The sequence below is a fragment of the Plectropomus leopardus genome, chromosome 12 (assembly GCF_026936395.1).
Source record: "Plectropomus leopardus strain MGB_pleo_1.0 chromosome 12, ASM2693639v1, whole genome shotgun sequence".
NCBI lineage: Eukaryota > Metazoa > Chordata > Actinopteri > Perciformes > Serranidae > Plectropomus > Plectropomus leopardus.
This window is the reverse complement of record NC_142187.1, coordinates 23,305,145-23,321,171: the sequence shown is the minus strand read 5'-3', so window position 1 is coordinate 23,321,171 and position 16,027 is coordinate 23,305,145. Positions and strand designations below refer to the sequence as shown.

Below are 16,027 nucleotides of genomic sequence, written 5' to 3'. Positions count from 1 at the left end.
TAAGGTTTGTGGCCTTCTTTAACCTTTTCTTTGACTTTGTATGCTATGGCACGTCTCTACAAGTTATTGTATGTCATTTTTAGCCATTTTTAGGAGCGGTCCAAATTTGACTTTTTTTGCCATACTATACTACTGCCTCTTTTGGCCATTCTTTTGATATGCAAAATTTTGAGGTTTTTGACCTTTTTTTGCCTTTATTTCCACTTTGTGCATTATGGCGCATCTCTACAAGCTATTCTAGGTGGTTTTCAGCCATTTTTAGGAGGGGTCCAAATTTGACTTTTTTCGCCATACTATACTATTGCCTCTTTTGGCCATTTTTTTGACATGCTAAATTATGAGGTTTGTGGCCTTCATTAACCTTTTATTTGACTTTGTATGCTATGGCATGTCTTTACAAGCTATTCTAGGTTGTTTTCAGTCATTTTTAGGAGCGGTCCAAATTTGACTTTTTTCGCCATACTATACTATTGCCTCTTTTGGCGATTTTTTTCACATGCTAAATTTTGCGTTTTTTGGCCCTTTTTGGTCTTTATTTCCACTTTGTGCATTATGGCGCGTCTCTACAAGCTATTCTAGGTGGTTTTCAGCCATTTTTAGGAGGGGTCAAAATTTGACTTTTTTCGCCATACTATACTATTGCCTCTTTTGTCCATTTTTTTGACATGCTAAATTATAAGGTTTGTGGCCTTCTTTAACCTTTTATTTGACTTTGTATGCTATGGCACGTCTCTACAAGTTATTGTATGTCATTTTTAGCCATTTTTAGGAGCGGTCCAAATTTGACTTTTTTCGCCATACTATACTATTGCCTCTTTTCGCCATTTTTTTGACACACTAACTTTTGAGGTTTGGGGCCTTTTTTGGCCTTCATTTCCACTTTTTGCACTATGGCGCATCTCTGTAAGCTATTCTAGGGTGTTTTCAGCCATTTTTAGGGGCGGCCCAAATTTGACTTTTTTCGCCATACTATACTATTGCCTCTTTTGTCCATTTTTTTGACATGCTAAATTTTGAGGTTTGGGGCCTTTTTTGGCCTTTATTTCCACTTTGTGCATTGTGGCGCGTCTCTACAAGCTATTCTAGGTCGTTTTCAGCTATTTTTAGGAGCGGTCCAAATTTGACTTTTTTCGCCATACTATACTATTGCCTCTTTTGGCCATTTTTTTGACATGCTAAATTTTGAGAGTTTTGGCCCTTTTTGGTCTTTATTTCCACTTTGTGCATTATGGCGCGTCTCTACAAGCTATTCTAGGTCGTTTTCAGCTATTTCTAGGAGGGGTCCAAATTTGACTTTTTTCGCCATACTATACTATTGCCTCTTTTGGCCATTTTTTGACATGCTAAATTTTGAGGTTTTTGGCCCTTTTTGGTCTTTATTTCCACTTTGTGCATAATGGCGCGTCTCTACAAGCTATTCTAGGTGGTTTTCAGCTATTTTTAGGAGGGGTCCAAATTTGACTTTTTTCGCCATACTATACTATTGCCTCTTTTGGCCATTTTTTTGACATGCTAAATTATAAGGTTTGTGGCCTTCTTTAACCTTTTATTTGACTTTGTATGCTATGGCACGTCTCTAGAGGTTATTGTATGTCATTTTCAGCCATTTTTAGGAGCGGTCCAAATTTGACTTTTTTCGCCATACTATTCGCTATTGCCTCTTTTGGCCATTTTTTTGACATGCTAAATTTTGAGGTTTTTGGTCCTTTTTGGCCTTTATTTCCACTTTGTGCGCTATGGCGCATCTCTACAGGGTATCCTAGGTGGTTTTTCAGACATTTTTAGGAGGGGTCAAAATTTGACTTTTTTCACCATACTGTACTATTGCCTCTTTTGTCCATTTTTTTGACATGCTAATTTTTGAGGTTTTTGGCCCTTTTTGGCCTTTATTTCCACTTTGTGCGCTATGGCGCGTCTCTACAAGTTATTCTAGGAGGTTTTCAGCCATTTTAGGAGGGGTCAAAATTTGACTTTTTTCGTCATACTATACTATTGCCTCTTTTGTCCATTTTTTTGACATGCTAAATTTTGAGGCTTTTGGCCCTTTTTGGTCTTTATTTCCACTTTGTGCATAATGGCGTGTCTCTACAAGCTATTCTAGGTGGTTTTCAGCTATTTTTAGGAGGGGTCCAAATTTGACTTTTTTCGCCATACTATACTATTGCCTCTTTTGGCCATTTTTTTGACATGCTAAATTTTGAGGGTTTTGGCCCTTTTTGGTCTTTATTTCCACTTTGTGCGCTATGGCGCATCTCTACAAGGTATTCTAGGTCGTTTTCAGCCATTTTTAGGAGCGGTCCAAATTTGAGTTTTTTCGCCATACAATACTATTGCCTCTTTTGGCCATTTTTTTGACATGCTAAATTATAAGGTTTGTGGCCTTCTTTAACCTTTTATTTGACTTTGTATGCTATGGCACGTCTCTACAAGTTATTGTATGTCATTTTCAGCCATTTTTAGGAGCGGTCCAAATTTGACTTTTTTCGCCATACTATACTATTGCCTCTTTTGGCCATTTTTTTGACATGGAAAATTTTGAGGTTTGGGGTTTTTTTGGCCTATATTTCCACTTTTTGCGCTATGCTGCGTCTCTGTAAGGTATTCTAGGGTGTTTTCAGCCATTTTTAGGAGCGGTCAAAATTTGACTTTCTTCGCCATACTACACTATTGCCTCTTTTGGCCATTTTTTGACATGCTAAATTTTGAGGTTTGGGGTTTTTTTGGCCTTTATTGCCACTATGTGCGCGATGGCCCGTCTGTACAAGCTATTCTAGGTCGTTTTCAGCTATTTTCAGGAGCAGTAAAAATTTGACTTTTTGCGACATACTATACTATTGCCTTTTTGGCCATGTTTTGGACATGCTAAATTATTAGGTTTTTGGCTTTTTTTTACCTTTATTTCCACTTTGTGCACTATGGCACTTCTCTACAAGCTATTTTAGGTGGTTTCCAGCCATTGTTAGGAGCGGTTAAAATTTGACTTTTTTCGACGTACTACACTATTGCCTTTTTGGCCATTTTTTTTTTACATGCTCATCTCTCTATAACCTACAATATGATGTTTTATACAACCAGGTTCATACTATCACTTTCCAAAAAGGAACAACGACATTTCACATGGTAAATATGATGAAATACAATGTAAACAGTTTTGCTCAGCCTGTACTTACGTCCTAATGCTTATGCCCAGATGTTAATTGCCAATCCAGGAGTGGGAGAAGAGTTCTTTGGGTTGCTGGTTGAAGATCAGTGGTTCTGGTTCGGTTACTGCTGTGTGGTTCCAAGGATCCAGGCAGAGGCTGAACGGTCCTGTTGTCCTCACAGAGATAGCAGTTTAGTACTATCTTGCTTTTTTTCTCCTTCTGGTTTGAGAAGTTCGCTGAGGTTTCCTGCTTTAGTATGGCTTTTATTAACATTTGGAGCGATCAATTTTTTGACCATTTTTCGACATGCTATAGTATGGCTTTTTTCAACATACTATGCTCTTTCTCTGAAACACTTTAAATATTGGCCTTTTGGACTATTTTTTTCAAAATGCCATGCTAAAAACTACTTTAACATGCTATACTATGACTGTTTTTTTCAATTGGAACCATGACTATTTTGACAAATTTTCAACATGCAAAATTATGACTTTTGCCCTTTGTGTTCGGTGACATGTCTTTACAAGCCATAATATGTTGTTTTCAACATTTCTTTGACATTTCAAAATTAGACGTTTTTTTGACATACTATACTACGGTGTTTTCGGCAGTTTTTTCTGCATGCTAAATTATGACATTTCTGACCTTTTTTTCGACATTGTATAATACGACGTGTCTCCACGAGCTATAATATGTTGTTTTTCGACATTGTATGTTATGATGCGACTCTACGAGCTATAATAATGGTAATTGGTGGTGGTGGTAATTTTTAAGGTTTTTGGCCTTTTTTGGCCTTTATTCACACTTTGTATGCTATGCCGCGTTTCTGCAAGCTATTCTAGGTCGTTTTCAGCCTTTTTTCGGAGCGGTCAAAATTTGACTTTCTTCGATATACTATACTATTGCCTTTTTTTCCATTTGTTTGACATGCTACAACATGTGGTTTTTGGCTTTTTTTGGCTTTCATTCTCGCTTTGTATACGATTACGCGTCTCTACATGCTATTCAATGTTGTTTTCAGACATTTTTAGGAGCAGTCAAAATGTGATTTTTTTTTTTTCGACATACTATACTATTGCCTTTTTGGCCATTTTTCGGACATGCTACAATATGTGGGTTTTGGCCTTTTTTGGCTTTCATTCTCACTTTGTATACTATGATGTGTCTCTACAAGCTATTCTGTGTTGTTTTCAGCCATTTTAAGAGCGGTCAAAATTTGACTTTTTTTGACATACTATACTATTGCCTTTTCTGCCATTTTTCTGACCTTCTAAATTATGAGGTTTTGGCCTTTTTGGGCCTTTATTCCCACTTTATATACTATGTCGCATCTCTACAAGCTATTCAATGTTGTTTTCAGCCATTTTTAGGAGCGGTCCAAATTTGACTTTTTTCGACATACTATACTAGCTTTTTTGGGCCTTTTTTCCAACTTTGTATACTATGTCACGTCTGTAGAAGTTATTCTATGTTGTTACAGCCATTTTTGTGGGCAGTCAAAATTTGAGGCTTTTCACCATAGTATACAATGCGGTTTTCGGTCGTTTCTTCGAAATGCTAAATTACGACGTTTTTGATCCTATACGACAATTCATGCTATGACACGACTCTACAAACTGTAATTTGTCTTTTGCAACCAGTTTTTGGACATGTCAAAATTGTTGTTTTTTGCCATACTATACTATGTGTTTTTTGGCCATTTTTGTGACATGCTAAATTATGAGGTTTTGTCGGTTTTTTCAACATTATATATATATTACAACATATATTGTGAATTTTACAGAAGCATGAGAAGGAGGGAGAGGAATAGAACTTGGAAAACAGTTGAAGTGTTGGGAGGATCGGCTCAGAGAGTTAAGGTGCTTGCTTAAGTGACTCAGAGATTGTGTGATCAAATCTTACCCAGGACGTGAATTTTGAAGGGTTGTTTCCAAAAGCACAGAGCAAAAGGGAACTTCGAAAATAGTTGACAAAATTTAATGTGCTTCAACATACTATACAATGACTTTAAAACACTTAAAATATTGACTTTGGACTGCTTTTTCAACATGCCATACTATAAACTGCTTCAAAATGCTGTACCATGACTTTTTCAGCATCACACTAATGCACTAAGTACATACTCATTTATGGCAGAAAATGTTTTAGCATTTTAAAAAATTGAATGAATAAATTTGGGTAACACTTTATTTGGATAGAACAACAGAAGATATCACCATTATATGTTACAATTTATAAATATACTTCTATATTTTCAGAAATAATTTAAGTGAACTTGTCGCTCAACCATCATCATCATTCGCTCAACCTATATGCAGTGATTGTCAGATACGGTATATCAAAACACCTACAGACAAAGCAAAACAATTGAATTGTTAAATTTCATCCAATAAATTGCTGAAATGTCATAAAGACTAAACTATCCATAGGTGTACTATCCAAAAAAGTATTACCCATATTTCTGACACATTTTAAAGCCCATGTTGGATGGTATTGAAAGTACTTGAATTGCTTATTAAACATTTAAATGAATATATAGAATATTAATCTTTGGTGGAAGTTTTGCACACAGTTTAAGAGGAAGCTGTATCAACTGAGAGGAACCTGTATGACAGAGTTCTCCTGTGAGGGCTGTATAATAATCCATCAGTATTTTTTATTGACTTTCAGTTCAGTCATTTGCATAGAAACGCTGGCTTAGTGAATGATTCCAAGATAATTAAAAAGTAACTGAAGAAGTTATTGCAAAAATGATTAAAATATGTGAATACTTTTGTCTGATGCAATAACTGATAATTTTATTTTTATATTCATTTATATAAGCCAATCTTGCAAAATATCTGTTTTCATTTAATAATGTTGATTTCAGCCTGTGTCTCATATACACATGCTATGAATGCTAACATTAACACTTGGTTTCCTTTAGTTGTTTCTAATGGCTTAGTCGAACATGATTACAAACAGCCGTTTTAAGTCAATGTTTACCAAAAAAAGTGCCCCATGCACAAGTCAGTTTATTCACTTACAAATGAGCGAGCCGTAATGTTTAACCGGAGTCAACACATCAAGGTCACGCTCGTGTTTCATGTTCCTGTTTAAAGCTTGTAACAGTGCATGTTGACACTGCACAACACTTGTGCATGTTTTTATTTTAATGTTCGACACCAGATTTAATTGATTGTCAGAGCACATGTGATGATTGTTTTCTTTGTGTCTCTCTCTCATTCTCTTCTAGTGCTGGGGAAGTACAGTGGCCATCTGAATATAGGTATGATAATCTCTTTATTTCCACTCTTTTTGAGTCTTGTGTTTGAGTTTGGGAGATAAACTGATCAGTAATTGAGAACTCTTCCCTCGATGTTTTCATTATCTTTACATACTTTTAAAGTGTGAACTGATTTTTTTAACATCACTTAGATTGCTGTATTGTCTTGACGAGGTTTTAGAAAATTCTGCTGCATACAGACATCCTGCAGTAATTCATTACGTGTATACAAGCCCTGCAGAGACACATAATGAAGTCCTAGATGTAATTATGACTAGCTTTTCACTTATTTATCCCCTTTGTGTTGAAAAGGGTCTTTGTTATTAAGTTGTGAATCAAACAAACATTGTTCTCTTGTTTTATCACTCTTGTCTTTCCACACTAATCCCCCTGTGGACACCAAAAGCTGATCACAGAGCAGTTTCCTCTGATTGTCTTTATGCCATCTTCAACGTGTGGTATTCGTTCAAAAAGGCACTCCATTCAAGTCATCTTTGCTAAAAAGCCAATTCCTCAATAACTTGTCAAAATAAACATTAGCACTGGGAAACAGTAAAAGTTTATTAGACCAAAGCTTTTTAGCACTTTAGTTTTCTAAATGTAGTTTGAAATCAGCTGTGATGATACATCGTAAAATGCTTGTAAAGATCTGCGTTATGATCCAGTTTCAGTGACTCATGTGCTTGAGAATTAATAGACACATTGATTCTACATACAGCTGTAATATCTACAATATATTTTAGAATCATATTTTTAACTGAGGTGATACGGCACATGATATTATATGGCAGCAATTTTATATGCATCTACATGCCTAATTTTTAAATTCAAATTACTCTACACACATCTGTTGTGTCAGATTCTATTTTTTTTTTTAAATGCAAATTTCAAAATATAGAATATTTGCAAATTTTTGGAATTTAAAAATACATAATTTTGAAATGTCAATGCTACATAATACTTGATCTTGAAATTTAAATACCACTGGGATTTGAGCATTAAAATGTCCATCCATCCATTTTCTACCACTTATCTGGGGTCGGGTCACGGGGGCAGCAGCCTAAGTAGGGAAGGCCAGACTTTCTGAGCTACCAAGAATAATCAGCAAAGCCTGAAGGAATTAATCAGATCTCTCCCTTTAATAGGTAACATCCTCTCAGTCACACGATCCTAGAGTTGGAATTTTTTTCAAATTGTGAAACCAAAATAATAATTGTGTTTTAACTTTCACAACTTAAAAAACTTTTTTTAAAAAGACATTCATTTAGATTGTTTTTAAGTTAATTATTTCAAATATATAAATAAAAAAGTATTTAAATGTTACCTTTAAGTGTATTTGCAAACACATGTATTATTGCCTATTTTGTACAATTAGTTATTGATTAATTAAGTGCTTTATTACTATTTCTATGTCACTTGTGATCCATCATAGAAGTCTCTGGTAATGATTTAATTTTAGATTTGCATATACAGCTGCTTATAAAAATTCAAAATATTACAGCCTATTTTTGCTTCAATTTATCCTTCATTTTTAACCATCTGAATACGGAGAAATCCACTGTCTAATTATTAGCGCTGAAATTCTAGAATACCATCTTTTTTAGGCTTTTTAGGAAAAAATAGTGAACATCTGAAGAGCAGAGAAGAAGCCCCTCCCCTGCCCTTACTTACATACGTCTTCTCCAGACTACACAGGGACTGAGTACAAATCACTGTACTTGTATGTCTTCTGCTTTGTCTGCAGATAGCTCAGGTAGGCTGAATAAGAACTTTTCCATCGCCTTCTCCATCATCGGCATGTTCTCCTCCCACGCAGTCAGCAACCTGAGCATCTTCTTCTGCGCTGAGATCACGCCTACTGTGATCAGGTAGGCCCACTGAAACAAAGGAAAAGTGTATTATTATAGGAGAACAAAAGGCAAAAAATTTGCTTTTCTCTTGAAGCGTTTGTGTTTTTAATGTATAGGACATTCTTAAACATGTGTGATTAATCTACAGTATGTTCATGTTTGCTTTAAATTGTGTAGCCTTTGGATTTACAATTGCTGCAGAAGTTTTTAGTGTGTTTTCTACACCGGATTTACTGCCCTGATTATTATGATTCAATTACCATAGTTGTTGGTGTCCGTTGCATCATGTGTTCCTGCAGATGGATTAGCTGCCCCACCTCCTGTTACAGGAGGGTATGAAATCATCGAACAGACTCTCACGGTCCAGTGTCAAATGTAATCCACATCTTTTACAAATTAGCCATCCCCTTTGAGAATATATGACACAGCACTGGATATTCATTATCTGGGGTTATGTAAGGGGTTTTGCTCTGCTGACAGTGCACCAAGGACGCCCTCTGGTGTTGTGTTTAGGCAGTTACGGGAGAGGGTGGGACTGCATGTGGAGGAGGGTGTTCGGTGGTACTGCAGCACTCTCTGCTGCTGTCTGCTAAAATGGCAGTGATCCGTCAACAGAGGCCAAAAATGAGATCCTCCCTCTGTAGAAATGATTTAGGTGACAGTTGAGTACAACATGTAATTCATGATTTACTTTAATTGTTGTGAATTGTCTTTCTTTGAGAGGTTTATGAGTTTTTTTGGTATGTGTGATCATAAATCCTTAAACCTACCACGTGATAACATTTTCCATCTCACCATAGGGGCGGTGGGCTGGGCCTGGTCCTCGCCAGTGCTGGCTTTGGTATGTTGACTGCACCCATCATGGAGCTCCACAATCAGAAGGGCTATTTTCTACACCACATTATCTTTGCCTGCTGCACTCTCATCTGCATCATCTGCATTCTCCTGCTGCCCGAGACGCGCTATCAGCCTCTCCCCGAGACCCTGGCTGACGGCGAGAGCTACACCCGTCAACCTCTCCTTCCCCCGAGGAAACCGGGGGAACAGCGCCTCCTGCTGGTCCAATCTGAGAGCAGCAGGGACTACACCAGGGTGCATGATACGCCGCTCCACGAAGCAGCCGCCACCGCTGTGTCCACCATGGACTCCACTGCCTCTTCAGCTGTTGATTTGACCGCTCCGTCATTTGGAGATGCATCTGCTCCCACCTTCATGGAGGGCCACCCTGGCAAGCCTGAACCAAAAGACCCCAATGGTCACTCAGTTTCATCTTTATCCATGACTCCCATCAAAGCCCTGGGAAAAGACAGCGTCATACATGTCAGTAAAGAGCATCTGCTGTCTTCCACGCCTTTACACAAACCCCCAAGCGTCACAGACCCACTTTTAGCCAATGCCGAAGAACCTCCCGCAATAGTCTTAGATTCTGTTGATCCATTGACAGATTCTGCCGTTCTTGAAATGAACGACATCAGTCCTTCCCCTACAAAAGAGTCAGGTGCTACCCCTTCCCCTCCCCCCCTCTCTCAAATTGTGCCTGCCTCCTTGTTGATCTGCACCACGCCCATCATCGAACCCCCGCCTAGCTCCACATTAGAATCCCCCAGTCCTGTGGGAAATGAGATAGATGGTATCGTCCCGCAACTCGAAACATCTTTGCTAGAGGCCACTCATGCCACTTTAGCAGACTCCACTACTCCATCTATGCATGACAGCCCTCTTTCATCCCCCTCTCCTGTTCCCATAACAGATCTCATAGACAACACTTCTACCGATGCTCCACCCTCCATTAGCGTACACTCTGACATTCCCATCCAGTCAGAAATAGACGAATCTACTCCTTCCACTAGAGACTCCTCCATACCTCCTGTCATACACCCCCAACCGCCACAGTTAGAGCCCACCTCCCCCTGTGTTAATGATGTATCTCCTTGTTCTCCCCCTAGTCCAATCACTGTTCCCCTTTCACCCACTCCCCCTCCACCCATTAACTCAGGCCATACGCCCTCAGAGGGATCCTCCACCCCCCCTGTCATAGATACTGTCAACACCACCGCACCGGCTCCCACCATTCTCCCCGTCACAGACATTGTGCACACCTCTACTCCAGAATCTACCACTCTGACTGTTCAGCCCACACAGGATTCAGCTGGTTCCCTTGCCGAAGATTCAGCACCAACTTCCGTCACAGAATCAGCCTCAACTGATCCCCTTTCTATAGTGGACTGCACCGTCTCCTCCCCCATAGACTCTGGTGTCCTTTCCATCAGGGACAATGCCAGCACAGAAAACAACACTGTCAACGGCGTGGCATCGTTATGATCCAGCGTTGCTGCAGCCCGGAGAAGAAGCTTTTCGGTTGCACAAGGAAGCAGCCACACGAATAACTGAGAAGGGGGCGAGGAGGGGGGCACAAACTGTCCAACTCAGACTTCAGGCACTTACTGAGACACTGTCCCCACCTGGAGTTGAGTAGACATGTCATACAGAGATGCTGAATGTCTCTCAATGTCTCCCGCCCCTCCTTCCTGCATTTAGCCAATAAATGAGACCATGCAAGTGAGAGTGCCAGAGGCTGGTTTGTGACAATGTGACAGTATCTTCTGCTCTTTTTTGAATGTCACTGGAAATCACCAGCCTATAAACTACTTTGATGTAAATGAATGGGAAATCACTGTCTGTCGTTTTAAAGAGACTTGCTATAACTATACCCACAATCACTGAGAGGACTGGTGAGAAGTACAATGATGCTTAAAAACAAAAACAAAAAAAATCAAATCACTGGTACTTTTGCTCAAATGAAATGTCCGTCTAACATATTTGTATAAAAATATCGCCTTACCTGTATGGACAAAAAAAAAATCTGAATGTTACAGAATATTTTTTTGCCGTTACAGAGGTAAACAATCCAAATTGGAGTGATTTTTTTTTTTTTAAATAAAGCGCCAAAAAAACTACTCTGACCAAAATTAAATGTAGACATAGTGCCAAAAAATAGTATAAAAACAGTATTTGCCTGTTTGGGGAAATATTGTTTGTTGCAGCCCCCTGCCATAGCCTGTAAGTGGATTAAAGTGAATCAGATCCCAAAGTTCAGAAATACAAAAGAATTAAATTGTTTATCAAATTTGTAAAAGACTGAAGCTAAGTCACCAATTGATTAATTAGAGTTTGGATATGCTAAATTTCATCAAAACGTGGTTCATTGTATGAACAGCGATACTAGAGAAAAGAATGACCCATATTTTGTCGGTCTGAAGAAACTTTTATTTTTCCAATCGTTTCAGTCAATGGAATTTATGGTATGCAAATGCTTTTATTTGTAAATGTGATCTTGTAAGTAAATGCATACTTAGTTGTTGAGCTTCAGTCTTTTTTCTTTTAAATTCAAAGTATTATTTTTGAATAATCTCCCATGGCGTGCCCTTATTGTACAAAGCTATACTACATTCTTACAGTATTTGTGGCACCTCAGTGTGGTGCCACTTTATTCTTTGCAGTTGGGACAAAGCATGAAAATAATCGTGAACGTGTCAGCAAAACAAAACCTTAAAAGCAAACCTTAAAAAGACACAAAAGCTTTCTTTGAAATGAAACCAATGGATGACAAAAATGATCAATGTGATTGCCAACAGCTTCGCTAACCTGAAGTGTGTTTTCCAAATCATGTTTTGGCATTAACATAGTTTATGTACTGTATGTCAAAATGTTCATAAATTCAGATGCACAACAAAGTTTACCTTAAAAAAAAATGCAATACGTCATATTTGTCAAAATGACATTTTAAAATACAGGTCAAATCCTTATTTATAGGCAGATTAACCTTCATAATCTGAAATTGACAAACTCTTTGCCTAAGGAGGCACTTTCTCTTCCAAAGCCTGTGTCCATATGTGGACAGCATCATACTTGACTTGTGTGTAACTTGACAGGGTTAAGTACACACTTTAGAGGTTGTAATATTTGTCAGAGAAAGATGAGTGATTACGGATAGACCACTGTTTACAATGTAATAATGATAATAATAATAACACGTTACTGTACAACTTCAGAGCCAACTGAATGATGTCTTGTCATTTTGAAATGTGATAAAACTCACAGTATATCATATTACATTTATACAGGGAGTATTGGTGATCTATTATTCAGGAGTCAACACCAGATTTGTGTTATTCACACCATCCTGTGATACATTTATGAAGAACCTTACAGGTACTATTCTCACCAAAATCCTCCTTTTCTTTCCTCTACGTACACTGACAAAGGCGCTGCATATCTTAAGGTATCTGAATGATTGAGCAAATCTGCCTGTGTTGTTTTTGCTTCAGTTCATTGGTCCTTTAACGGATCAAGTCAACAAACTTCCATTTAGTGAAACTGATATGAACATTTGTGTAACATGCCATGCTGCTAAGCCTCAAAGCACAATGCCCTGCAATCATGTGATGTCAAATTTGGAGGAGCTTGGCGTCTTGAAAGCAAAAAAAAAGAAGAAAAAAAGAGAGAATGGAGAGTGATTTTGAATACAGAAATTAACACATTAACTTTTGCAATAGATGCACATGGAAACTACTTTGTGGAAGAGGGTGTTAACACTTGATTTAATAAGGAATTCTTGGCATCTGCAGTAAAAAAGTGGGCTGACTGCAGTGGTCAGTGGCTTCACATTACTGAGTCCTCGTCTGTGAGTGTTGGTGTGTCTCAGTGTGCAGAAATCAAACTGTGTTTTGCCAAAACCCCATGCAACACCAGTGTAAAGACAGTGACACAGCACAATACAACCAGTGTCTTCTCTAAGATCTGTTGCTTCCATTTTCACAACTCCCAATGCAGCTATTTTACGGTGCTGGTGGGAGTAAAATTACAGTAAAAATCAGTAAAAGCAATCCAAAGCAATGTTAGCACCAGCGATAGGGCAGACTAGGAGACAGTGATTGGTGGAAAAGCAAAAAAAAGCAAAAAAAAAAAAAAAAGGTTATGCCTTTGTAAATAGTAGGCTAAATGTGTGGAAAGGCCCAGCGTAAGATGAAGGATCATAGATCATAACAAGAACTGATGAAGAGTTTTGAACTTAGATAAAAACAGACCCAAGTGTACGCATTTCAGGTTTCGCTTCTCTCAACCGTGCGACTCAGAATCTCCTGAGCGGAGATTTGAATGAATGTAAAAACCATGGATTGTACCATTTATAATTTCTGATTGTTTGGTTTCATTTTGTTTTTGTTTTAACAGACATAATGCACTTGTATATAAGCCATACCTGTTGTTAAAATAAACCACTATTTATTGATCAACTATGGATATCAGTGAGTGCTTCATTTTATGACATGTCATGGCTTTTATTAACAGTAGATAATACGCAAAAGGTAGGTATTTGGTCAGAAAAACACAGTTTTAGACAAAATTAAATTTTGACCTGATGCTGGCGTTTGATGAAAAGTTAAGAGATGTACCAAACCAACATTGTAGAACTAGTGATGACAAAAGCCGATTGTTGTGTCCCCTCATGCCAACTCTGTTGACACCACCGCATGCCAGCAAACAGCAGCGCACCGAACTCAGAAAGCCAGGTATGAGGGCAGGCTGGCAGGCATGTGTCACATCTATGTGGGGTACAGCAACAAAAACACCAACATATCATCAAAAATATGATAATATCTGAAACACAAGTCTAACTCTCAGCAGACTCTGTGACATGAGAAATAGTTTCAAAACAGGGTAAGCAATATCACTGCTTTAAATAATTTTGACATGCAAATGTCATTTAAAAAAGTCATGGTATAGTCTTCCATAAATATGTCATGTAAAAATCACAGTATAGTATTTAAAAGAATGTCATAGTATAGTATGCCATGAAAAATGCTGTGAAAAAGTCATAGTAATTTTCACAATGTTGCATTATCGGGTGATATAATGCAGTATTGGGAGCTAAAGATGGACCGATTGTGACCTTCTGGTCAGGCCCCACAGACGGCAGTCCCTGGACCATTAGAGGGGAACCTGCCAGCTGCCGGGTCCAGCAAGTTATGGGTGTGGGCATCGCGTCCTTTTAGAATTTAATGTGTCAGGGGACGCAGGACGCATATCTAGTAGGGCTGTAAATCACTGGTTGCACTACGATACCTTATTGTATTGATACTTTGGACAATGATACGTTATTTGCCCATTTCACAAAGTCTACCACGATACGATTTTGATTCGATATAGGGGCGTGCAATCGATATATTCTTATTATTTGCTCATTTAACAAAGTCGGTTACAAGAGAAGCTGCCACCCCTTTCCTTGCTTTATCCGGAAAGGATAAAAACCGCTATATATAACTGGAAATAATTAAAACTGGTTCATTCTGTTTGAAACACTCTCTGGAAAAAACGTTTTCAATATAATTCAAACCCTAATCTTTTTCCAAAATCTTCAAGGCTGTCTGACTTGATGACAAACTTCTCTCAACATCCTAAAAATCTGGAATAACAAGATCTCATCACTAAAGTAAATCTTAATAATAACTGTTTAGGATCATATACAAAACAGCGAACTTTTGTAGGTCACATTTCCTCCACATATACAACATGCTAACATTATTAGCATAAACCTATGACATTTTACGCTGCATAAATTAGCTTAGCGGCTAACGGACTATTCCTCTACTCACATCTTAACCAATTTACTATTATTTATGCTTTGTCCTACTCACGTTTAAGTCCCTGCATCTCCTGACAGAACAGCACGGACGAGTTTCAGTCTTATACGCACGTTTTTTCAACATTGTTGAAACAGAGCAGCTAACTTAACGTTAGCAAGAAGTCAGTGAAGTGGCCCCGCGAGTATGTGCTTCCTCAGTACGGCTTTTGTTTACATATGACGTGCGTCCTCTGTTGACTGGCAGTTTTTCCAAAAACAAAATATTCCTACACTGATTATTTATTCCTGAGTGAGCCAAGAGTGTCTGCCTGCAGGCCACCACTGCACGAAGACTTCCGGTGCTGGCTCCGCCCTCAAGTCCCCTCCACTGTGGAGCCAAGCCCCCAGGAAGTGCGCCAGGCGTTTTTCCTCCTTTAAACTTTATTCGTAATCAAAAACTGGCTTTTGCATTTAAGAATAGAAACATCGATTAAAATTACAGACTAAACATCATTTCATAAAGTAAACAACAACAAAAACACACAAGTATCAAAAGAATTTTTTTTTTTTTTTTTTTAAAAAAAGGAGAAAATAAAAATAGTCAGAGATCTAGTCAGGAATTAAGATCGATGATGCAAAATTTACATAGTGGCCGAAAGTGGAATTACACTGTTCGGGTCAGTCAGGTGATGCACACTGGCCCAGAAAGACTTTTCCCCATTGCACATCGGGACAGAGACATCTGTAAATCAGTAAATCATTTTTTGTGAGCGCCAAAAACCCCGCAGAATGTCTTCAGTCCCTGTCTAAATATAAACCACCCGGTTTGATAACATTTGCAAAGTCTAAAAGAGCTGCAAGATTAAGGCTGTGTTAAAAAAGTCATTCCACATGCCCTTGTTCACTTCCCCACTGCCATCTAAAGGGCCGTTCCAATAATCTGAAAAACTGAAGTGAACTTAGTGAGATCGACCCTTGGAACAGCGATGGTCACCTCAGAGGTCTATATCACCCACAATGCATTGTAACTATGCATGTGATGCACACAAATACATCCATGGTGGGGGGCAGTGATAAGTAAGACTAAGGTTGCACCGCAGAAGAAAGAGAGGATGAATAAACTGGTAAATAATTAAAAAATAAAATT

At 38.3% G+C, this 16,027-nt stretch overlaps 1 protein-coding gene and 2 long non-coding RNA genes across 3 annotated transcripts in view; 1 reads left to right on the top strand and 2 right to left on the bottom strand.

The window, feature by feature from the left end:
* LOC121951898 (solute carrier family 22 member 23-like) overlaps window positions 1-13,552 on the top strand; it is an 87,613-nt gene extending 74,061 nt beyond the window's left edge. Inside the window, exons 8-10 of the mRNA XM_042498388.2 lie at window positions 6,379-6,411; window positions 8,153-8,276; window positions 9,059-13,552. Coding sequence (XP_042354322.2) covers window positions 6,379-6,411; window positions 8,153-8,276; window positions 9,059-10,580 — 1,679 coding nt within the window. The 3' untranslated portion in view covers window positions 10,581-13,552. The remainder of the gene's footprint in view (window positions 1-6,378; window positions 6,412-8,152; window positions 8,277-9,058) is intronic.
* LOC148188101 (uncharacterized) overlaps window positions 6,355-16,027 on the bottom strand; it is a 148,468-nt gene continuing 138,795 nt past the window's right edge. Inside the window, exon 5 of the long non-coding RNA XR_015778167.1 lies at window positions 6,355-8,285. This is a non-coding gene — a long non-coding RNA (uncharacterized LOC148188101). The remainder of the gene's footprint in view (window positions 8,286-16,027) is intronic.
* LOC148188102 (uncharacterized) lies at window positions 13,577-15,201 on the bottom strand. Its single transcript, XR_015778168.1, has 2 exons — window positions 14,954-15,201; window positions 13,577-13,861 (listed from the first exon to the last, which is right to left on the bottom strand). It is a non-coding gene; the product is annotated as an uncharacterized LOC148188102 (long non-coding RNA).